General features: G+C 41.3%; 1 protein-coding gene across 1 annotated transcript in view; it reads left to right on the forward strand.

Annotated features, from left to right (window-relative positions):
• Nucleotides 1-3,695: 3,695 nt before the first annotated feature.
• fgd (faciogenital dysplasia) overlaps nt 3,696-26,031 on the forward strand; it is a 53,382-nt gene continuing 31,046 nt past the window's right edge. Inside the window, exon 1 of the mRNA XM_032521070.1 lies at nt 3,696-4,015. Within this exon, the coding sequence (XP_032376961.1) occupies nt 3,994-4,015 (22 nt within the window). The 5' untranslated portion in view covers nt 3,696-3,993. The remainder of the gene's footprint in view (nt 4,016-26,031) is intronic.

Raw genomic sequence — 26,031 nt, forward strand, 5'->3', positions numbered from 1 at the left:
ATATTTGGTTTCTGGGTACCTGGCGTTATTTGTTGTGTATATAGATCCATTCTTGTTTGATACCTTTGTCTTTTCTTTTAAAGTGAAGAGAGCAATGTGTTCGGTTGTGTTGGGGTGGGAATTAAGTGTTAATAATGTCTCTTTGTGAACTGTCTTGTATAATCAAAATTCAATAAACACATTGTTAAAGAAAAAGAAAGAAATCGATTGACTCACAAACTTACATAAAATAACATTTCACTTACAGGAATAAGAAACTTGTTGGCCTACTCTGTAAATGCCTATCACTCATCATACAACCCAGTGACAATATTGTCTGCTCCTAGTCCTCTCATAATTAGATAACCTGGACTCAACTACATTACCTATCATGACACCCACACTGTGCTGTGATTCAGTACAGTGAAAACAGTTGTTACCATTTACAATATGCCTTGCTGATTGAATTTGAATGACAGAGTATAAATGAAAGCCAGAGGGAAGAGGTCAAATCGTGGATGACATCACTGTTTAGCAACAGTGCACCCTTTGTTGGTGCCAGTCTCTCCTTATATCATCCCCACCCAGGGCTTCACTGGAAATATGGGTCAGTGGGATTCATTCCGTGGCATTAGTGCTGCTCTCTTATTATGCAGGTGCTGTGATTAAACTGTGGACAGCGGAGCAGCTGTTTCAGATCTCAGCTGGTGCACTATTAACTTTCACCACCTGGGGTCCCTATAATGCAGAGTTTGACATCCTGGTGAGCAGACTGAATCCTTAAAAGTTACTTTAAGGTCTGGCCTTAAGAAAACAGAGACCGAGTGTGTGTTTGCACTCACAAGGAGTCAGCTCTATCATGTGATGAATCCATGTGGAGCCTAAAGGCACAGAGAGCAGTGATCAGCTGATTTGGAGAAGCAGCCCCAATCAACAACACCACACATGCCTCACATGGATTTCCTTCAAACACACACACTCACCGAGATACACACATTTCTGAACAGCTGTACTGGAGCAGAAATAATACCAATGAGGATGTTAACAAATTTATGACCTGTAGAGAGTGAGCTCAGCCATGATGCATTAAACATTCCTTAGTCCTGACACTGGACGCAGGGTGTGTGTGTCTGTGTGTGTGTGTGTGTGTGTGTGTGTGTGTCCTCCCAACTGTGACTCATGCATTATCTCCATCGAACTTTTGGTGTGGTCTCATGATGGCAGGTTTGCCTCAGTATCGTCTGTGTCATATAGTAGATGGAGTGTTGATTGAATCGGTATGAGGCTTTAATTTGCACCTGAAAAAAGAGTGAATGAATAAATTCTGAGTGTTAGAGCGTGATTAGTTGCACGACAAGTGTAAAAGCACAACATGGCTCATTTCACACTCAGCTGCACGAACCTTCACACCTATCCTTCGGATTGCCACGTCTCCTTTCTCCGTTAATAGGCCTTTTTAAATACATCTCACTCTGTCTCTCACTTTTCCCCCCTCTCCCTTTAATTTCCTTCCCCTCTCTCTTCCTCCTCCCTCCCTCCCTCTCTGTGAATGCTTTTGTTTCACTCGGCACTTGTGGAGGAGCCCCAGGGAAGCGGAGGAGAGGATGTATCCCAGGGGGCTGTTTGCTGTTCTGCTTTCTGTGGGCCAGCAATGCCCCCGGCGCGCAGACAGGCAGCTCCTTGCACTGGTAGGAACTACCAGGGGCACCAGGCCCCTGATCTATTTAAAACACGAGTTCAGTCATCCACAAAACACTTGGCCTTTCAGACTCTGCAATGACATGTTCCGAATTATTCACTAAAGGAAAAAGAAGTAAAAAAAAGAAAAAAGGTTCAAGCAAAAGGGGGGATGTGTTGTTCTATGCTGGTATTTGCTTGTGTCTGCAAAATGAAAGTCACGTTTTGCAACTACTTGATTATGTGCGATGAATAGAGAGAAGAGGTGATGTATAGATACAGCATAATAGAGAGGAGTACAGGTCAATGAAGTGGCCTATTGCCTGGCAAGCTGCCAGACAGTGACGATTTATCAGTAGAGACCCTGCTGTTGTCTGTTATTCTGAGGCAGATGAAAAGCGTGCAGGCACAAAAGGGGTTAATGATGCGTAGCTGAGTCGACACGTGTTTCAAAAAAGATGCTTGGCTGCACAGAGAGAGAAACACAGAGAGGGGTAAGGAGAGTTGGAGGCCACAAAGTCGTGCTCTTGAAGAGTGGTTGAAAACAGTCACATCATTGAGGAAATACAATGACATACAGAAAAAAGTGGGGGAAGAAGTATTCTGCCTTACTTGAGTTAAAGTACAACACAACACTAGAAATCCTTGATTACAAACAAAAGTTGTTATTCATTTCTTAAAAAGCATAGAAGTATTATCACCAAAATGTACTTAATGTGTCAAAAGTAAAAGTGCTACAGTAATTCTGCAGAAAAATGCACACTGTCACTGACATATTATCATACATGACATTGTTAGATTGTTACAGACGCATCAATGCAGAAGTACTTATGAGGATGAGATGAGATAATTAATGATAGTTGGAAAGGAGAAAAATAAAAAATAAAAAAACTTGTACACACACGACTTTTCTCTATTCTTGGTGTTTTGAAAAAAATGTCTTTGGGCCTCAAACTGTTTTTGGGGTTGTTTTTTTTTAAATGAAACCATCTAGGAAATTTAGAGGGGAAATGCAAAACACTCAAGGACATCTAGGGGAGACACTTGGCACTGCACTTGTGTGAGGGGACACGAGCTACAACAGTTTAACAATGTTTATCTTATTATTTTTTGTGTGCAAAATGTTAAACTGAAAGCATAGCTGAGAAATGTAGGTGGGGGGGGGGGTGGGGGGTTCAATATTTCCATCTGAAATGTTGTAGAGTACAAGTAGCCTATAAAATAACATGAAAAGAAAATTCTCAAAAAAGTAGTGGCTCACAACTGTACTTCAGTACAGTCGGCTACTTGAGTAAATGTCGTCATTTACCTGCCATCGCTGCAAGAGACCTGCAATGCTCCTTAAAAGACTTTGAATGGCTACTGCATGTGAATAACTACACTGCTTTCAAACAGTAATGTAGTCAAATAGTATCAGACTTTGAACTTTGGAAATGCTGTAGGCCTACAGGCAAATACACAAGCAACATAAACTACATTTTATGACTTTAACGATTTGCAAATTCAAGATTTGTTCTTGTCCTTCCTTGTTATTCTGCACATTGATTCGCAGAGGCAGCTGACAGCATCCATTCAGCTGGCTGGAAACTCAAGATAATCAATTAAAAGATCATGAGAAAGCCTGAGCAGTGACATGGAAATACAGTGCCAGTTGGCCTAGTATTCCTGTTCCAGGCTCTTTTTTTTCCACACTAATAGGCAGCTGTGGAGTTTGCAAAGCTTAGCTATCTCTTGAAATAGTCCTCATCCTTTTCATGACTTCACGTGACAACCCATGGCATGCCTCTGTGCCGATGGGCAAATCATGACTGAAGTTGTATCACTAGAAACCTATAGTTTAAGGTGACACGGAAACATCAGAATAAAGGAAATATAGCAAGCTATAGGCGATGGCAACTGCTTTAGAGACAAATATTGAGTTAAAGAACAACATTAACTTTTAGTTTTTTTTTCAATCTTTCATTCTAGTACTCAATGAATGGGGTTGTCGTGCTCGCGCCTCGCACCGGGAGCGCGCATTTTCTTTTCTTTTTTCCAATCGGCGCAGAGGAGAGAGTTCTGTTACTGGAGAGGGAGGAGAAAGAACTACATGGAGGACTACAGTTAGCTTTTTCTACACTAAAATTACCCGGGCAAAGTCTCTCGCGTCCGTTAGGAAACCATGAAGTGTTAGTGTGTGTGTTTTTATTATTCTCGGCGAACAGGAAAAGGGGGCTTGGAAGTGGACGCACTCTTCTGAGTTTAGTCCCCCCGTACGCTGGAGCCGCTGCTGTTGCCAGTTTCTCCGAGAAAAGGACGGATTCAGCAGAGAAAGACCGGAGAAGAACTTTGTGCAAGATGCAGGGGGTTTCAGCTACTGGTAAGGGAATCTCTCTCCTCCATTCTCTCTGTCTTCTTTTAAAACTATCTGCGGTTTCATCTTAAGTTTGTTTCCAAATGCCTATGGCTTGCAATGCGCACTGGATTTCATTTCCAAAATGCCTTTGCCAGCTGTCAACGGGGCAGCTGCAGGCCTGCATCAACTCCGAAACAACGCTTGCTTCACACGCGCTGATACACAATGAGAGGAGCATTAATGATCTATTGGGGGGGGGCTTCAAGCTGACATAGCAAGAATAGGAGCAAAGCCGTGCCAAACCCTGTGCCCCAATCTGACACACGCACACACACACACACACACACACACACACACACACACACCACACACACACACACACACACACACACACACACACACACAGATCACCAGCATAAACCAATGTCTGCGTGTTAAGTTGACTGAAGTTATTATGTGTGTAGATGTGACCGGAAATCAAACAATTAGAATAGCCTATTAGATTAGATAATAAATGAATAGAAGAGGAGTCATTCATCCTCCTCCCTACTGTGTGTGAGTGTGTGTGTGTGTGTGTGTCACACTCACACATTGTCTTTGTGTGGAATAGGATGTGAGAGGAGGAGAGAGTGCATTCGATTGTTTGCTACAGAGCTCATGAGATTAGAGAGGTGTTGAAAGTGTCTGTTCATCTGTCTTTACTCTGGAAGGATGGTATGGTGTTTGAGGAAGAGTGTGTGTGTCAGTGCGTGGTTTCCTCTCTGCATTACTTGCAGTTATTTTTGACCATGAGAGAGATGCATGTCTTAATCACACTTCTACACCACCACAATGACAAATGATGGCTACTTTTTCAGTTTCGTTTATTATTCGCCTGGTCCAGATCATTGTTCATGGGTTACGTGTTATGTTTCGCATAGTCTCAAGGTGACAGATCTATCTGGGTCATTTGGCTTAATATGCCTATCAGCTAACCTCAGTGAGTTACTGTGAGAACCAAACTCCATAGAAAAATCAGCCAAATCTTAACATCTTTCACAGATGCCTCGGAATAAAGTGCTAGCATGCAGACAAAGAAGGGGGAGGGGATACTGATAGAGATGAAGTGCTGATGGGATGATATCAGGCTGCAGAAGAGGTGAGCTATGCAGGGAGAAAAAAAAGAGTGTGTTTGTTGTGAGGCTCAGGGGAGGAATCGATCTGCCGTCCTCCTAGCTGACTTTCTTTTTCCGGCAGTCCAGCAGTGCATTGTTTCTCTCCCACACACACACACACTCCCAAGGCCTTGCTTTATTTTTTCATATACAATATATATATATATATATATATTTTATTCCTCTTTCTCTCCCACACTGTCCCCGATCAATCTCTCAGCCTTCCTTAACCCCCTCCCCAATACATACACACACACACACACACACATACACACACACACACACACAGCTCTAGTGCTCACTGCAAGCACCATCCGATGAAATATATCTATTTTTTACTCTTTTCTGAAGTTCCCTCAACTCTATTCCTTCCACATGGGAAACCAACCAGCCTGTGCGCTCTCTAATGCTTATTTTGGTGTTTACGATGGGAGGGTCAAAAGGGTTGTAGGCAGCTCACATCAAATCATGGGAGAATCTATTCAAATAAACCACATCACAAACAAACTGCAGTGAAATAGATAGCATGCCTCTTAGTTTGAATTCCACCTCATTCCTTAGGCTTGTTTTCAACTCTGAACACGTCAGTCTTTCTACACTGTAGACAGTATGAGCTGTCTCATATGATCTGTCTCAAGTGGCTGAATGTCTTCTCTACACTGATGCAGGACAACGAGGGTCCACGTGTGGCAGCTCGATGCTCCAGCGTTGATGTCCTGGCTTGCTGTTTTGGTTATTTATTATTAACAAAAGCTATTCGGCCCTCTGTGTTTAACCAAGCTAATGTAAACATCTCCCCTCCGTGTTAGATAAACACAGAGCACGGGAGTCAGAGAGGAGGATGGTGAGAATATTATGTTGCCCAGCCCCCCTTGTTCCCACTTTTTGGAGCTCAGATGACCCTGCTGTTACTCTCTTGTGCTTTTATGAACCTTTGCCATACGTCTTGGCAAGATCGGCCCATTCCATTGGTCAGTTTTACCCGTTTAAGTGATGAGGACAGAAACACAGAAATGATCCATGTAATGCAAAACCATGCTGCTTCATGTTAACAGTTGGCTCTGGTGAGAAATAGTAGGTTATTAGCGATGTGTTTCTGAAAGTTGATATCGAAATAATGATGGACTGTTTTAAACTACCAGGAAGTAGTTTTCCTTTTCCATATAAGAAGTAAATGTGGTGGTGATGGATGAGGTCTGTTTTCCACTTGCTGTACATTCCCTCTAATACTGCCAGTGTTTGTTGTTTTGGGTGGATTGTAGGCCATGTAACCAACCTTTTTATTTTCAGACGTAAGCTCAGGGACTAGTTATTTGGCGAACAAAAGCCGGGCCCAGTGATTGTGTGCGGCTTGTTGTCACAGTGAGGTTTTAAGGGTTTGGTACCATCTTTTGTACAGAGACCAAAAGCCTGTGCTCGCTGAGTGCATCTGACAACAAACACGTTACAGCCAGAGATGCTGCACAGAAACACTGAGCAGACAGCAAGAAATAGCTCAAACAAATACCTCCACCCAAAATCACAAATTGGCATTTTTCAATCTGTTTATGCATAGGTTAAACACATCAAATACAATGCACTAATAAGTCTGCTGTAGAGCCATACTAGGTGTTTCCCCCTGCTTCCAGTCGTTATGCTTAGCTAGACTAAACACCTCTGGACTCCAGCCCATACATTACACACATATGACATTGATATTGAGCTTCTCATCTCTTTCTCAGAAAGAAATTGAATAGAACTGACCTGGAAGGATGAATAAGTATTAAATTGGGTCATTTAAGTAGTAGAAATGTGAAAATGTTTTAGAAGTTGGTGCCTTCTAGACTGAGAAAAGCCAGAAAATGTATTTTTGGCTCATGTGGATGAAAGACAACAACTCCCAGAATGAAAAGTCAACTCAAATGTGCTTTTATTGTCATTTCAACCATATGCACAGAACACCGTGCTTTCACCGTAGCTCTAGTGGTGTTAGACATTTAAAATACATAAAAGTGACATTGTATAAAAACGACATATACATGCAGAACTAGCTGGCTGTAGTTCATAGCCTGTGGACAAAAATGCTTTGGATGACGCTAAATGACGATTTTTGCATCATCAGAGGCTTTTTTCCCCAGACCTACAATACAGAGAAATCTAGTCTCAGGGGGACATGAGGGAGGGAAGCACGGTCATTTGAAAAAGCTATCGTGTTTCTGCTGATACAAAGGTTATCAGTGAAGTATCGCTTTTAAAGTTAAATGTTGAACCGTTCCGTTCAGCTTCGTCAGCCTTGCAGACAGCTGAGTCACAGTGCTCACATTGGCAAAAGGGTTTCTAAATTAGGTTCTCAGGTTGACCAACAGACCAGTCACCTGACAACTTGGTGTATTCCTGTAAGGACTGATCTCTAACAACTCCCCCATTTCTGTGTGTGTGCGTGTGTGTGTGGTGTGCACGTGTGTGTGTGTGTGTGTGTGGTGACAGCATGACTCAGTTCCAGGCCCATTCAGAAGCTTCAGGCTCTTTCCAGTTCTGCCTGAGTGTCACATTGATTTTCCTAAGGGTGGTCATGTGTGGGTCCTGATGTTGCAAAGGCTTCAGCTAAGATGGCACTGCATTGTGTGTGTGTGTGTGTGTGTGTGTGTGTGTGTGTGTGTGTGTGTGTGTGTGTGTGGTCGTGTGTGTGTGTGTGTGTGTGTGTGTGTGTGGGCCTCTGATATGATTGACTCCTTTTCTGACAGGCCATCTTTTGATTTTTTTTTTTTAATCTGCACTGCATGAGCTGAAGCTAAAGAAGCTAAAGCCCCCGACACACCGACGGCTGACCGTCGGCAGAAAAGGCAGTTGGATTGATCAGCCTCCCCGAGTTGGTCAAAAAAGTACCTTTTGGAACACACCAAAGCGACGAGACGTAATACGTCTCCCTAAAAGCATGTGCTGCTAATCTGTATTGTCCCTCAAAAATGAAAACGCATCACATGGGTCTGGCTTGTTCACAATACGATCTTATATTGTGTTTCTGAAAGCATTTTAAGCAAGTAACAGGCCATGCAGTTGCTGAATCTGTCTTCATTTCAGATCGACAAAGATCAGTTAAAAAGATTTCTTTCCGATTTTGAGAGACTCTAGTCACGCTCATCCCGCTCCTCGTTTCCGGTTTTGCACTGATTGGTCATTTGAGTCTGACTGCCGGCAGCGCCCGTCTTCCGACTGAGCATGTCACGTCGGCCAAAATGAAAGCTGCCGGGCCCTCCGACGGACGACGGCTCGGAACACACTAAACAAACTCGAGTCACCGACCTCGCCAGACTGTCCGACGACCGATTATCTGATTGGTGTGTCACGGCCCTTAAAGACTTTGCCTGAGCTTTCAGATAGACTGTAAATGTCTATCATGTCAAGTTGTTAGTGTGTGAATGATCTTTGCACTAGATCAGATTTTACTTCATTGGTTTTGCTGGTTTGTCATTAGACTGATGTGGCCCAGAAGACACAGTGGTATAATAACTTTACACAGGAGGGGGATTAGAAACTGGTTTGTTCTGACGTACCTTCTATAACTGTAATGCACAGAGTGTGGCGTTACATCGACATTCCTGTTTAACAGGTTGTTGAGTCTTTTGCAAGCTGGCTGCTTTCAGAGGTGTGTTCAATATGCACTTGTAAAGCAATTGTTATTATTATGTACCCTTAGTAATTGAAAAATAATATTGTCAGAGTGACTGTTCTTTTCACCACACCTGTCTGTTCTCTTTAACTAGAAGTAGCCTATAAGACGTTTTTTTTTTTACAGTTTTGACTTGTGACCCCTGATTATAGATTCTAACTTTAGTGTGGACATGAGTTTTGTTTCTTTTTCTTGGATTGTGAACATAAAATTAAAATGTCTAAAGAGTTTAAAATAAATCTGAAGAGTTACATTCAAGCTGTTATAGTTAGAGATGTTCCAATACTGATACCAGTATCGCTATTGCCTCCGATCCGCCTCTGATCCGATACCACATAGTAAAACCTTAAAGAAAATCTTTGTTAAAGTACTTTATTTATGTTCTTCTTCTGTTATAACTGACAATAACTGCATAATAAAAGAAAGTTCTGTGGCATTCATTGTTTGAGAGTTTAACGTGTGCCAGACCGACCATAAAGATGGAAATCATATCACATCCATACAGGGATAATAGTGTACAGCTGTTAAAACATAATAAAATATATGACACTGGTATTGGATCAGTACTCGGTATCGGCCGGTACGCAAGTTCAGGTATCGGAATTGGTACCGGGAAGCTAAAAATAGTATCGGACATCTCTAGTTTTAGTAAGAGTAAGTTTTCTTTGTTTTGTAGGGCCCTGACCCCTAGGTTGGGAGACTCTGCAATAAGATGAAATTATTTTTTTATTTCCACATAATAATAATGACTAATCACTGTTTGAAAAAAAGGATCTTTATTATAATCTTAGCCACAGTTGTGCAGCCTTGTAGTAGTAGTAGTAGTAGTAGTAGTAGTAGTAGTAGTAGTGGTAGTAGTAGTAGTAGTAGTAGTGTTTGATACCCTGGGATGTAGGCCTGCACAATTCGGGGAAAAATATGAATAACGATTTTTTAGCTTAGAACTGACATCACGATTCCCTGCCACTATTTATTTCTCACAAAGTGTAATGCATATTAGACATATAAACCATGACAAAGCAAAAAAAATTGGCAGTACCAAACATACATTTTTTGGCACCTATAGCACACTGCATCACCACAAGCCTGCAAACACAGAGGCTTCAATGAAGAGAAGGGAGAGGATTGCAGAGGAGCGCTCTATGTATGTGTACACAGTCTACGTTTAAAACTCACAGAAGAAAGTAGTAGCGTGTGTGATGCAGTTGGCTCGTAAAATTAAATGAGAATCAAAGTCATTAAAAAAAAAAAGAGAGAGTGTTATGAATAATATATTAGAAACCACGTCAGAAGATCACACTAGTGTTTTATGGCTTTATAAGAGTAAGCTGGACTGTGACAGCAAAGGTAGCTTTAGTTATGAGTCGAATATTGTTTGGTAATAGGATGTTTCTGTTCCGGAATAGCACTTCTTCCTGCACAATATGTTTATACTGGAGGTCCTTTGGCTTATAGTAGGGTCTCACACACCACACACACACACACACACACACACACACACACAGGGCTGTGTAAGTGACCTAGTTTTCCTAAATGGTACCAACTGTTGAGGCCTTCTAGAAATGGACAGTAATACTTGGTGTCACCCAATAAAGGACTAAATTAATCTCATCCCGGTCGTCTATATAGAGCAAGTTGTATTATGTGAGCCAGATGCCAGTCTGGAGAACTTTTAAGCTTGGGAGACTGGGAGTGCTCTGGAATATTGACTAAAAAAAAAAATCTGAAATCAGCATTTTTGCATTGACCGATAAACAGGCCAGAGAAAAGGCCACGTTCTTAGCCTAAAATACTTTGTCTGTGTCTCAGTCACAGGACGAGAAGGTCAATTTTCCACTCTGTGTCTGTCTCACTGTGTCTCTTCTCCAGTCTGCTGTCTGTCTGTCTGTGTCTGTCTGTCTGGATTGGACCTACCCTGATGAGGGGGATTTTCCTGGGAAAGTCATATGGAAAAAAACAGAGCCTTAATAGTAAAAGCATGTTCCATTCAATTTCTCTCCCTTTGTGTGTGTGTGTGTGTGTGTGTGTGTTTTATGAGTTGAGCTCCTTTCTAGCACACTGAAGGCATTGTGTTTTTCCTCTCTGATCATCAGAAGAGCAGACTCTCTAGAATCGGAGCTTCCTGTACACACTGCAGTGAAGCAGGGGGATTTGGAAAAAAGGGAGGAAGAGGGGGAGAAAGAGAGACATAGAGCTATAGGTGGTGGTCACCTCTAGGTTAGTGGTGACTCTAGGTTGCAACACTGTAGTTTATTGTGTGGCAGTTCCACACACACCAGCCTGCTGGTGTAAAAACTCTCAACTCTCACCAAAGCTGCTGCTGAAAATAGTCCCCAACAAATACACTACTTTTCTCATATCTGCAGGTCATGTACAGTAATCATATATAATCTGTTTTTTAAAGATATACTGTACGTCCTCAGTAGGCTTAAACTGGCCACAAACAGGCTAAAGTGAGAGATAATTGAGAGATGGACTAATGAATTGTTGGTTTTGGTCTTTTCATGTGATTTGTTAACAGTAGCAAAAATAATCTATAGAATATATCCAGCCTTATCCTTTAAAGGATTCTCATTTGGTTTGTTTATGTTATGCGCTGGTCAAATATTGTATATATAATCCTCAAAAATCTCTGCTGTCTGTATTTCCCAAAGTATCTGGTGATTTTTTAGATGTATTATTATATTCCAGGCAGACATTCCAGGTTTTCATAGATTTCTCAGTGGTATAAAAATCTTCCAGAAACTCAGCTCATTATTTTTTCATTCTGTTTATGAGCAGGAACTGTTACTCCCAATGTTAGTGGTTTCAAGGACACTCATCCATTGAGATTTGAGTTTGCTATAAACTAATTACCAAAACACGGAATTGGTTAAAAGGATAGGTTGAGTTAGGTTATTTCTTCTTGTATTACATGTCAGTCTGCTGTTACAGTAAATGTTGGAGCGTCCAACAGTGATTTTATCGAAACAGTCCCTGCTAGCAGCAGCATTTCCACACGCTGATGTTACAGCTTCGACAATAAAATCGATTATCCATCTCAAATATCCAGAACTTTTTATTAGACAGTAAAATGAAACCAGTGACTTCCTGAAATGTAGGAAATCAATTTAAAATGTGATATGATGTGCTGTAGAAGATGGCTCAGCAGTAATGTAAACTGCCCATGATTTGCAAAGTCATGTATGGCCCTTTAAGACTTTTCCTCCTGGTCATTTTAGAGCTACGTTCAGCCCACTCCCCTTAATCACCACACACACTCCACCGTTCACATTCACTCACCTGATGTAGCCATAAACCATGTTGTAAATGTCGTCCTAGTCTGGCTCGTTGCAGCCAACAAAGGCAGCCTGTGTTGAATTCTCCATACTTGCTTCCCTGGGTGTCCTCCCACCCCACCGCCCCCTTCTGCTCGGCCCTTCTGTTGTCATTAACTATTGTCTCACCCCTTCCTCTTCCTCTCTTTAAGCTTGTGTATTATTGTTACGGAATAAATTGGACGGGGCGTTAGATTTTGCCGCTGAAACACGACACTTACATGAACTGCTTAACATTTTTGACATTCTTTTTTTAAAAGCTAACTCTTCACACTTCATGGTGGGTTACACACACACAAGACTCAGGGCCTGTAAGTCAGTAGGAAACTTGGCCTGGGTCTATTCTCCTTTTCTCTTTCCCCCACCACCACTCATAGCCTGACACAGATTAGCTCCTTTTTAAATGGAACAGCTGTTTGAACAGGGCTCTTATTTAGTGCATTATAAGGCATTGCCAGAGAGTCAAAGTTGTATTGTTCGCAGCATTTCTGTACATGCATTTTACCATTTAACAGTCTTCACTGCTATGAGTGTTTGTGCCTTGAGCCCTAGTAAGGGTATGGTATTAATTTAATACTGTAATTGTGTGTTTTGATGAGGAGAGATGCTGCTGTCAGTGGAAAAGCTTTGTGTTATGATTTATATCAACCTCAGATTTATTTGCCCTGATTAAACCCGGCTGCCTTATCATGTCGCTCTAAATCTCTTTTTTAACAGTCACTCATTAAATGCTGACTCATGACATAAAGCAGAAAAAACAGCATGTCCTGCACTGTATATAAACATCTGTCTTGTATTTATTTTGGTGTGATTTTATATTGTCACAAATGGTGATTTCATTGCCTATGTTTCTCAAAACAAATCTGTGAACTGCACTGCTGCTATGCTGAGTGTGCATCTGTTATTGTACCACTAGATGTCACTGTTATGTCATTCCTGCTGAGGTCTTTGTTCCACCCAGTGGTTAAATGAAGAGACAGGAGACTAAATGATCTTTTTCTCTTTAGTATGGATTTTAACTAATAATCACTAAATACTTTTTACAGTAAGAGGGTAGTTTAAAGCAGTGGTTCCAAATCTAGGGGTCGGACTCACAAGACAAAGACAAATAAATGTGACAAAATAAATGTGAAGTGTCATGAGTATGATTAGAAAAACGTGTTTCTGCAGCACAAAAACACGTTTATTTATAACTTTTTTCTCCTTGAATGAACTATTTCGGACTTATTGAAATTTATTTTTAAAAAAGCAAACAAGTTTCTCTCTAATTTAAGTGGTCAAAATGGGTTTATTATGTAACCGGTGGTGAGTGGTGGTAAGTAGACATTGCTTTGTTTTCAGAAGTCACAATCCCAAAAGGTGTGGAACCAGTGGTTCTTCTTTTATACCCATATTCTTAAAGGTCTTTGACAAAATCTACAGAAGTTAACGGGTGTTTTGTGCGCTCAGGTCATCATTGCCTCTCTCTGTGCTGTGTGACATTCTGGGTGACATCGAGGTGCTTCACACTGAAGGTCACCCTGGCAACAGCAGGCTGACTCGCCACTGTCTCCTATTATAGTCCCAACTGCCTGTCAGCAATTTATCATGCTATACTGCTCTCTGTAATGACTTTGTGAAACAAGATAGCATCATTTCATAGGAGCGAGATCTGGATTTACAGCTTTGATGGCTACAGCGAAAACTACACCATAAGATGACTTTTGGACAGTAGTAGATTTCTCCCTCCTGATGTTAAGGAGCTACACCTAGATCCTCCCTTTGTTTTAAACCGTCACCCAGGGATTTGAACTTGTGAGCTTCTATGGCCACTGCACTGCGCCGCCCTCTCCCCAGCATGCCTTGCACAAGCCACAGCTCTCATCACAGGACAGTCATAACACCATGTGCCTAATGAGGAGATGAGAGCTACATCCACACAGATGGATCCTGTTCCTGTGGCCCTCAAACAGTTATTTCAGGCTTTCAGCATTCTTTCTTCTCGCCGAGGCCCTAATTCACTAACAGGCACTTTATTAGATTTACATCGATCTCGAAAGGTCAAAATGTAATAAAACAAACAAACTGCCTCATGCTGCTTGGTATCTCTGTTTTAGTGAATGCATGTGTGTATCTATGACTGAGGCTAAATTGTTCCTTCCAAAAACATCCTTAAAATAAGAAATGCATGTGTTGTTGGTTGTTTAACTGCCATCTATCACTTTGCAAAGCTGAATGATGAGTCCTATTAAGCTAGGACACACACACATACACACACACACACATGCTGGCTTTCTGCTGCATCACTCAGCTGCTGTGTCTGTTTGTAATCGGTAAGGGATAGAGAAAAACAAAACATCGACACACGCGTCATCCTCCTCTAATCTATTTGACAGCTGGAAGAGTGTGCCAGTAATACACTTACAGCACTCACCACCACAGCAAACTTCAACCCTTTTACAATAAGTAGCTTGTGAGCTTGCTTTTCAAAATGGTGAAAAAGGTCGAGGATTGCATCATTGTTGTTTCTTTAACTACTCTCAGTTTCAGTGGTTGTGATAGCCGAGCTGTCAGAGGTATGAATGTGTCGACATGCAATGTGGATGTTTTGCATGTTGCCTTTGCTCTCACTGTTTATCTAGTGTTTAAATCACAAGCATGTCACTGCAATCGCTTCATCCTTATAGGTGTAGCTTAAAAAGTTGATGATATATATATTCATATATATTATATATGTATATAAAGTACACGTTGCAGTGTTCTATTAATGGCAAATTACTTTCTTGGGCACAAATAAGCATACAGGCACTTGCACTATACAATTCAAACAAATGTCATTGTTGAACAGATTCTATAGCTTTCCCTCCAGAGCAAGCGCTTCTTGTAAACGCGACAAGAGTTAAATGATGTTGGTTCAACGAAGCGTTGTTCATTTTTCACACTGCTCTTTTGGGTGTGCTTTACTTGCCAGGGTGTGATCCATCTTGTCACATCGCTGCTAGTGACAACTGCCCTTGTGTGTGTGTGTGTGTGTGTGCGTCCCTCGCTAGAGATATTCCCATCAGACACACACATACTCAAACACACATGCGCAGATCTTCCCCATCCAACACCCGCCGACCCCTACACACCTTTCCCTTTTAAACATGAAACCTGAGTGTCTAATTTTGGTTCTGCGAAACTAAAATGAATTGGAAATGATATGTAGCTGAAATGGTTTGTGTTTCTGTGCAGAAGGAGGTGTTTGTGCATGTTTGCCTTCGATACTGACGCATCATCACCCTCGCTCTATTTCTTTGACCTCACACACACCTTGTATTTTTATTTGATTTTGTGCCAACTTTTTCCTCATTTGAACTCTTTATTTTTAGTCTCTCCATTTTCTTTCTATCTGTGCTAAACAGTAATCTCTGCTGAGCCGTGCATAATCACAGGCCATCTGGGCACTGTAGGGAGAGATGAGCCTGCAGCTCATCAGATGACCAAACCCACCGTGGGTGCACACACACTCCCGTGTCCACACACACACACACGCACACACACACATAAACACACAGTCACACCTTTTATACCTACAAACCATCACAGAGATGCTCACTTCTATCACACCTTTCAGGACCATGCTCAAGGACATAAATACCATCCAAAGGACCATGTAACACAGTGGAAATAAACAGTAAGGCATTTGAAAACAAATCCCACCGTGTTCAGCACCACATAATGATGTTGCACAAGCAGAATGTTGCACTTTAAAGATGGTCAAACACACACCAAAAACATTTCCATTAACTGAGTCTCCAAAACCAATAAAACAAAAGATATGGTGATGTCAGTGGTTTCTCATTTTAGCAGTTTTTGCTTTACAGAGAATACAGTAATCTGTCCCCCAGACAGGGATCCAATTTAAAAAAACAAAAAAACTATGCCCTGTGTATTTATGGTCTGCTGTTTCTAATATCTAATAAAATTGCTTCACTGTCTCCTGGACTCCCTGCTCATCTTCTCAGAGGGGCTCCACAAGAGCTCAAAGGCATCATTACTGAAATGCTGACTGCTGGTTAATTCTAAAACATTCCCCTCTGGTTTAAAGGATGCTGCTCGAGACCCTTGTTGTAATTATGTTATTATTATACCACTGAGTTTTATGTTTTGAGTTGGAGGATGCAACAAATTAACATGTATGCTACAATAAACCCCAGCAGAACCCACCACAGTATTGAAGATGTTTGCCAAGAAATAGTGGTAGATACACATGGCTTGTTTGGAGCACTGGACAGATGGAGGAAGGATAAAATATAAAAATATATACTCTTTGACATCAGTCAGCATCTATTATTTTTGTCAACTAACTGTGTCCAGTAAGATTTGTTTCATAGTTCACTATGAGAGGAGCCACTGGAGTGGATAGGGACCAAGTCAAATAAAGACAGAGTATCTGCTTGGGTTGGGCGAAATGACAAAATCCCGTTTTATGCAATCTGTTATTTCATATCTGAATATTGAGATTGAGGTTATATCCATTTGAGGTGATCTTTAAAGATCAAGTAAACAAAAGCTTTACTTTTATTAATTATAAATATATATATATGTATATTTATATATATATATGTATATGTATATATATATATACTGTATAAATAATGCATAGAAGAGATATTAATATCAACTTAAACAGTGTGGCAAAATGTATGTATGTTGTTGTATTTTTCCACACGTTATTCAAAATGAATCTTCCAAAAATCCACTTCTTTATCTTAGAGGAAAAACAAAAATTGTATTTTAATTTAAGTTGACTTTTCATTTTAGGATCTCTTCCTTTAGCTCCTTGACTTTGTTTAAGCCAAAGGATCTCATTTTCTCCCCTTCAAGTTAATCTTTCCCCGTTTTGATTTGTGCTCTGCACCCTTCATCTCCACCAGGCCGCAGATCCAGCCCCCCCCCTCAGTTAGCATGGAAACAGTGTAGAAATACAATTTCCAGATCTCACCACCACCTGCCCGCACTGCTCTTAACAGAGTGGGAGCACAGCTCTAGTGCATCCAGTGCTGTGTCAGGGGGGTAACATAGATACATGGATTATGTGAGCATCCAGACTATTTGTTATTCAGATAAGACCTCTCTACTCCAGCAGGTTTAAATATTAATAATAAATTAAAAGACTCTCCTCTGGATGAAATATTAATGACTTCTTCTTTAAAGAGAGGCTATGACTCCTAAGAGAGGGAGGATGGCACTGTGCTTGTTAGAGTACTTTAAACATCTCTTTGATTTTAGCTGCTGAATGTGCAATGAGTTAAGGTAAAGGTGGTTGTCAGGGTCAGTGTTTGAGCTGGCAGATATTTGGGAATGACCATTAAAGATACTTTTATTCAAGGATAAAAGAGGCATACCAATTAAATCGGACATATAAGATCACCTGTCTTCATTCATAACTATAATCTAACCTTATTTCTTTCTAAAAGCTCTAATTGATCTGTAGAGGCAAAGCCCAAGCTTTAAGCCCCTGAGGGGCTGTTCCACGGGTAGAGTAATTGACACATTGTTTACCTTTTTGATCAATGAAAGTCATATTTGCAGTTAAAACCATTGGTTCCATTTATTTCATTGAGATCTTAGTTGGGTTTCCAGACAAATAACTGTTTTTATGTATGCCTGTGTAGTGTTGTGGTGTTGGTGTGTGTGTGTGGTCAAAAACTTGGATGTGCTACTGGGTTGCACCCGAGGAACCAAAAAGTGGTTCCTATTTATACCAAGAGCACTAATTGGCTCTAACATGATCCCGCTATTGAATCTTTTGAGAGTGCAATTCCCCTCTGAGAAAGCCGATCCATGGCTTAGTGAGTCAGTGTCAGGAACAGTGGAAGACTTTGGCTGTGTTAACTATGTCCTTCCTCCACCTCCGTCTTTTGCTGAGATTTGTCTGGATGTTGTGTCTTGCTGGCACTCCAGGACCTTCAGAGACGTGTGAATGTAAAAGTGATTCATTTTCACAGCTGAAGCCTGTGTATATCTGTCTCTCTGTGTGTGTGCGTGGAATTATTCATACGCATGCCTGTGTTGTCTTTTTGTGAGCGGTCTTTTTGGAAAAATCCTGGAGTTGGGTCAACATGCTGTGGAATGTGAATTGTCTCCATGACAACAGCCCAGTGTCCTGCTTCCGGCTTTCATCCGCAGGGTGCGTGCCGAGACAGCCAAACCAAGTGTGCCATGGCATCAGCTCACTGATTGATCTGAGTTATCAAAAAAACAGACTTGTTTATCTATGCAGATTTCTGGACCAGGTCCCCTCTGACTCTAACTGGGCTAAGTCCTCAGTGTCCCCGCAGTAGCCCGGGACTAGATCAAGAGTCCTTCTAAAGCTAGTCAAAAGAACTTCAGCAAGCGTTAAGACAGCGTTAACGCAATATTTTGCAAGTTATTGACAGCGATGTTGTTTATGTCTCTGTATTTGATGCTTGAAGGGTGATAAACGGTGGCATCATATGCTTCTGGTATGAATTCAGTGTAATCCATAGATAGAAGGGTAATCACTGACACAAGATTTGTTGCCTCTGTCTCCTGACCTTCTTTTTTGCATTAAGTGCTGAAATAAACAATTAGTTTTCAGGGAAAAATAAAACGTTGAGTGGTATTTTCTATCCCTGTGTAACTGTCTGACAGGATGGAAGACAGTGTGTGTGTGGTTGGTGATCCTATTGGGCAGATGTGTGACAGATGCCCTCCTTAGACTAGTAGAGCAAGGAAGATTTAGACTAGTCGTCAACATTGCAGTGTGATTGTGTGTAACAGAGACTGAGAGTAATCACACACACAAGTTTCTTCTTTGTGGACAGATGGAAAGAGATCATTGTAATTAGAGAGAGTGGTAAAGGGTGACAGAACGGCAGAAGAACTGTGCCGGCTCTGTATGTTTCCACCATCCTCTAACTCCTGTCAGTCAATGCACCACTCTCTGTGGGCTTATTCCTGGCTTTAACATGGAAATCAAAATCTTTCAGTTGTGCCTTTAAAAGCCAAATTCTACTTTAAGCATCAATTTGTGCCGTAATGAGCTAAAAACATGATAACAAGATGGCGAGAGGTTGAACATTCCTCCCTAACCCATAGCTCACATTCCTCTCTTTGGTGTAAAGACGGGGCACAAGCACCATGCCTCATTAGATAACCCACAAAGGCGAGGCTCCTATTCTCATTTGAAATTGGGTTTACCCCCCTTTTTTGGATTGCCCTTCGGGGGGCAGCTGCAGCACCGATATGTTATCTCGTCTTTCCCTCATGTGAGAATATTTCACCTCGGCAGGTCTGCTGGGTTGAGCAGCCGGCTTTATAGCCAGGGAAAGCAGCACCTGTTCTCCCGTCCATTACGATGCATAATTCACTGTGTTGAGAAATCCAATCAGTTCCTCAAGAGGTGGCCTACAACAAGCTCCTGTAGCTGGATGTTGTTATTGTTGCTGCTTCAACATGAGGACAGGAAGATCAATAGGGGGCCATTTTAACCCCCTCCCAGGAACTCTCAACTCACCTCCAATTTTAAAGCTCCTGCGTTTCTTGAATCTAAATCGAACACAGCCACCCATCCCCCCCCTTTACATTCTCCCTCTCTTCCGCTCCTCTCCTCACACCCAGCTTTAAAGCCCTGTTATCGTTTAGGAACTGGTGGATATTCCAGCAGGGTTTCCATGGTTATTGGTGGCATCCGTATGTGGGTTCAGAGCCGGTGTCGAGTAATGTCACCCTGTCTTTCAGGCCGATGTCACTCCAACCATTGAGTGGGAAAAGGTGGAACACAGGGCGATATGAAGAGGGGGGGTGGGGGGGGTGGGTGGTGGGGTTATAATTATATGTGCATATGAAGAGGGTTGGAGCAGCTTGGGCGCGTCATCCTGGCAGCTTTTGTGATCCACATGTCTGTGGGGGGAAGTTGCACAGAGACACGGATGTACTCCCCAGAGACTCCTGGTGAAGTCGCTACCCAAAGAATATAACAACATTTATTATTTACACATCAGAAAGACAAATTATTTTTAGGACAGAACTAGTGGTGAAATGATCAGTCAATTGACAGCAGCAATTTTGTTCGTAGGATAATCATTTTAGTTATCAGTTGGGCAAAAATGGCAAATATGTGCTGGTTTGGATGTGTTATTTTGTGTTATATGTTTTTTAAAGTACACATCAGAAATCCAAATTAGTTACTGTCCAGGAAAGAACAACTTTCAACAGGTTCATTGATTATCTTGATAATTGATTTTTGAGTAATTTAACTAGATCACATGCTTAACATTTGCTATTTTGATCTTCTTAAATGTGTTTTTTTGCGGATTGTCTTTGTTTTTGCATCATTGTAAATTCAATATATTTAGGGTTTGGTCTGTTGGCTGTCACAATCAATTTAAAGGAAATTGGAAAACATGTTTTATTTATAGACTAATCAATTAATAGATAATGAGAATAATTAGTTGCAGGCTTAAAAAGACAACTCTACCTCTGTACTGTGTTTTCAAAAGAATTTCCTCCCGAACCTTCTCTCCTCTCCAGTTCACTCATATCCACACACACACACACACACACACACACACACACACACACACACACACACACAGTTCAGGCACACCCACTGATACTTACGTACACTTCCCCCCCTAAATTTCATTCAGACACTTTTTTCCTCTCGCCCTCCTCCACACTACTCTCTCACTTAACTCTCCCCTCCCGCTCCATCTTCTTCTCCCCTCCTCCCTCCCCTCTCCAGCGGGCCGTCGTTAGTTTCCATGGTAACAGTTGGGCAGCATTATTGCCGTCTGAGAACTGCTCCTGGGTTCCTTTCAGAACGGCGGCGGCGGAGGCATTGTTTAGTCCGCTGCTCTGAATGGTGCAGGGATCAGGACGGGGAGAGCTCAGGACAGGAGGAGTCCTTTTTTTTTTGGGCCAGGGACAGTGCGTTTGTAGAGGGTAAGGGGGAGGAGGAAGAGGAGGAGGAGGAGGGGGGGAGGAAAGAGAAGGAGGAGGAGGAGGAGGAGAGAGAGAGGCAGCGTGGTGGTGGGTAGAGAGAGCTGATGAAGGAACAGGAGTAGTAGCAGTAGCAGACTCATGCCGTCTTTCCGAGAGTACTACTAAAACATCCAGAATCCTCAGGCAGCCTGCTCGTGGCTCAGTGCTGGACTCTGCTTTTACGTTTGTGTCGCACAGTAGGAGATGAAATGATCTACTGAGATTTCAGACAGAGAGTGAAAACAGAGAAACATCGAAGGCAGATGGCAAACTAATTTTAGCTGGTGAGTTACTCATTTTGCTTCATCAGCTCTAAATCGTAGATGTCTATGCATTTTATGTGGGAATGAACATGTGCACAAAACATTGCATAAAGATGTTTTCAGACTTTGATATGCTGTACGTGTATTTCAGTGTATGTATGTAGCAGGTGCTGCTGCTTTACTAAATGCATGTGTCGTCTAAACCAAACCTCTGTCTGGGTTATGTTTGGGTTGGCTGACGGCCGTCTGCTGAATGTGGGGTAATTCTCGCTGCCCTCTGAAATATACATGCCGCTCTGCATGTTTTATTGAGAACGTACATCGGGGGCAATTTTCTGCTGCCTTGATTCTTAGATTCCCTGCAGTGTTTTTTCAGGGAATTTCTGAGTGGGACAGCGTATGTGTGTTTTGGTTGTAGTTTGTTTGGTTTTCTCTTTCATCTACACTACAGTGGATAATTAGGGATGAGAGCTGAGCCCTCTGGCTTCTTGAACAAGTGATGTGTGGTGAGTAATGTAGTGAGCAGCAAACAGTGCCAATGTTTTTTCAGTTCATTGCCCCCTGTGTTGTCTGATTTTAAACAACACTGACTACTTTCCTCTGACAATTTTACAACTTTGAGTCGATTCATGCTCACTCAATGAATGTACAAGGTGTTATTGAATAGAAGTGGCACAGTGATGACCACTACTAGCTCAATGATGTCATTACATGGCTGCATGACAACGGCGACTTCCAATATGGTTTATAGCTCAACCGATTGCTTAGCCACTACTTCTCAATTTTGTCAGTTATTCAGCGTTGGTATGTTAGTGTTTGAATTCAGTCTCTAAGGATTTTTTTGGCACACTATAATTTAGCTGACTAGGTCTTAAGGAGTGGGGAGTCTGAGTGTTTCCATGACGACCGGCAGCAGCTGTGTGAGCAGAGCTGATGCTGAGTGTGTAGCAGACACTGTGGCATTGCCTAGAGACTGCGAGACTCTAATCAACAACCTTTTGACCCAGATCAATGCATTATGCTGAGCCAAGCAGCGTCTGGCCGACATATATACAGTACTACGACGCCGGTGTTGTACAGCTGCACAGCTGCTTACATTTCCTGGATCATCGCAGGCTTCACTGGCTTCAGAGCGGTGTGATCCTCTTAGATTGGTGGGAGTATTAGTGTAGAAAAAGGCTCCTCATATATCAGCATAATCATGCCCATTAGATGGATTTATTATAAGTGTAATTAAAGTGTGATCTTTGAATAGCCAAGTCTCTGTTGCTAGTTGATTCCTAATCTTGCTGTCCTTGAAGTGGTGTAATTTAACATGGCGTGGACAAAATCATGGAAACACCACATGTAAAAGGACTGAGAACAAAACCCCAGTACAGAGGGAAAAAAGCTACCCATCCAAATTTATAAAAGGTTGTTTACAGTACATATCAGCTTCACCAGTGTCTTCCATTCATCCGCTTCTATGTGAGTTTTTAAATGCTTTTTCACCTATGCTTTGCTACAACAAGTACAGAGTTCTTTAACTTCTTTAATTTGCCAAAGGCAAACAGTCTTAAAACAGACAACTACATCAGAAAAGAAGATTGGTGGTCCAAAGATGAAAATGAACTGGATTAGCACTTCTGTGTCACAGTCTCAACAAAAACAGTTCATCTTGAGCTGTCTGTCAAGCCATAAACACCATAAGCTGGTATTTATGGTAAGGGTGCCATGTACTGCTTCTCCTCAAGGCCAACACACAAAGACTTATACAGTAACCTTGTGTAGAAGGCAAAATATCCCAGAACACCGGGGCAGTGGAAAAAGTAGTGAGTCATGTTTCACCCTTTTTCCTACGTCTGTACAGGTTTACTTTTAGAGAAAGCCAAAGGAAAGGATGTCTTTAACCCACAGTGTCCACAAGTATTTAATACAAGGGTGGGTCTGTAACTGTGAGGGCAACAATTCTGTGGGAGTCATAGTTTAGATGATTGCTCTGTACACTTCCTTAGAGCCTTTACTCTAATGGTATTTCTATTATTTTGTCCTCCTACTGTACATATAAACTCATCAAAGTAATGCTGGTGGTTTTCCTTTCATTCCTTGGTTGAATTAGGAGGAAGGAAGTGCCCCATATTGGTCAGAGATGCATGAAAACTTGTGGCAATGCTGACCAATCCACACACAAGCAGAAAAACACACACACACATGCAAATGCCATGTTTAACAGTCACCCTGATTAGTGTACTAGTAATTATAACCACAACTTCCTCTGTACCCACGGCACCTAGGATGGCATTTCCTGTGGTGTTGGCATGATAATTATAGGAAATATTAGGAAGTGATTAGGTCATGATGGATCAGAAGACACTGCTGCTACTGTCTTAACCAAAAGAAAAAGTGTGTGTTTTATTTGTGTTATTTGCAGCCGTCTTAATACAGCACAGTTCCTGTCTGATGTTACAGTACATCCAGTTTGAACTTCTACTTGCATTCTTCAGGTTAGACAAAGGACAGGAGTGTGTTGTTTTTCTAGTAATGTGTGTCCTTGCGTCTTTGCGTGCATATGCCTTTGTGCATGACCTCTACTTCTCTATTTTTTGGGGGCAGGCAGTCGGAATGTGTTAGGAGCTCTCTTGTCTCCAGTGAAGCATGTGTGTTGCCTTTGTTAAGAGACAGGAGAGGAATATAAATATTACATATAATACAGTTAACACCCTCTTTCTGACAAATTTCAATGAATAAGTAAGATTTAACATATTTGAATGTGACCTGCTTCAGGGGGAGAGGCCATTTTCCTCTAATTGTTGCCTCAAGTTTTAAAACCACTGCCCACTTTGAAAGCCACAAGGTTTCAGTGTACACGCTGGAACTGTCTTTGTAGTTGTGTCCTACCGCTCATGAGAGGATGAGGGATGTCTTCTAGAGGCCAGTTACAAAATATTTAATGATTTTCTGCTGCGGGGCATCATGTGAGTACATGTACCCGTGTGAATTTGTGTTTGTTGCTATGTGCTTGTTTGCATGCATTTGTGCGCAGTTAAAATATATATTTCCTTTAGGGATGTTGGACTGGATAATCCTTTCCTGCCATTTTCACTTCAGGGGAGAACTTTAATGTCTCCTTGTAAAGTGGAAAGTCAGTACCTGTGCACACATGGAGCTGTTTGCAGTAACTGTGGAACTACCATAAATGGTAAATTTCAAGACAGTAAGCTGTTCTTAGTGATCTCCCAGTTTTGTAGTTCACAAAGCTTGACTGATGTTTTTTTGGCATTGGTGGAAATGGGGGAGAAAGGAAAAATAGGATGTATATTTTGTAGCATTTATGTGTTATATTTACTGAAATCAAGCCAACTGGGGCTTAGCGGCACGCTAGAAAATGTATGAATTGTGCAGCAAATTCAGCATTATTGTGTCAAATCACCCCGGGGATGTACAGAAATAGCTCTTGCCTAGGGCTGTTTCTGGTTGCTCATTGACGTTGACCAAGTAGCAACAATAACAGCAGCCCTCTAATTGAGCCCTCTTCCATAATTCCCTCCATCAACCTTCAGACCCCCTTGAGAGACAATCTGTTGCAGGTAACACCGATAACAGATGGCAGGTGGGCAGAGCCGCCGGCTGCAGCCGATTGCGGTTCTCTGCAGCTCATTCTATAGAAATTAATCAAGCTATGATTTAGCCATTTGGTCATGTGACAGATTTGTTATGAACAAGGTAGATGCTAGAACAAGTTTAAATGACACTTATTGATTTCATGACAAATATTTGTAAGGATTTTGTGTTTCTTTATTTGTTAAGTTTTAACTTTGTCTTGCTATTAGCTATGCCATGTGATACTTTGTTGTACTTAATAATTCTGCTTTTGCTTGTTGACTTTGAAACGGAAAAGAATAAACTGCATCATTCTAGGCTGTCCTTTAATCTACCGAGATGCTACAAAACGTTACCATATTACAGTGAACGCGGGCCCCAAAGCTCAAAAGAGATGGCAGTGATTGATCAATCTTTGCACATTATTTTAATGCTAATTGACCGGAACCCAAATTCATGAGGGAAATAGAGTTGTGAGAAGTAAAGACTAAAAGCTCAATCATAAAGCGTACAGTCTTGAGTTTACTGTACTATAAACCTGTAGCATGTTTTACTGTGTGAAAACTGAATAAACTTCTAATGAGATAACTATATTTACTTTAGAGAAATATATTTGCTTGATATAGAGCTGAAACAATTAGTTAATTAATAGATTTGTCATAAATTGAATTGTTAACTATTTTGATTATCAATTCTTTGTTTAAATGTTTCGTTCATGCAAAATGACAATCATCACCCTGTTCCAGTTTCTCAAATTTGACGATTTGCAGTTTTTCTTCAACTAATGTGATGCTAAAAGGAAAATCTGTTTTTTTTTTTTAAACTGTCATTTTGGGCTTAGGGAAACGCTAGTCGATATTTTTACCTTTTGCTGACATTTTATAAACCAATCAAATAATGAATTAATTAAGAATATATAAGCCGATGAATCTATAAAAAAATAATTGTTAGTTGCATTTCTGATTGGATCTAATTTTTAATATTCATACAGATTACAAAAGGGTCCTTTGATGTCTCGTCTGCACATGACTTATGTGTACATAATGGATTGTAATGATTGCAGATTTTATTCCCAAAGGAGAAAATCTGTTTTATGTAAATTAAA

Source organism: Etheostoma spectabile, chromosome 7 (assembly GCF_008692095.1).
Source record: "Etheostoma spectabile isolate EspeVRDwgs_2016 chromosome 7, UIUC_Espe_1.0, whole genome shotgun sequence".
Taxonomy (NCBI): domain Eukaryota; kingdom Metazoa; phylum Chordata; class Actinopteri; order Perciformes; family Percidae; genus Etheostoma; species Etheostoma spectabile.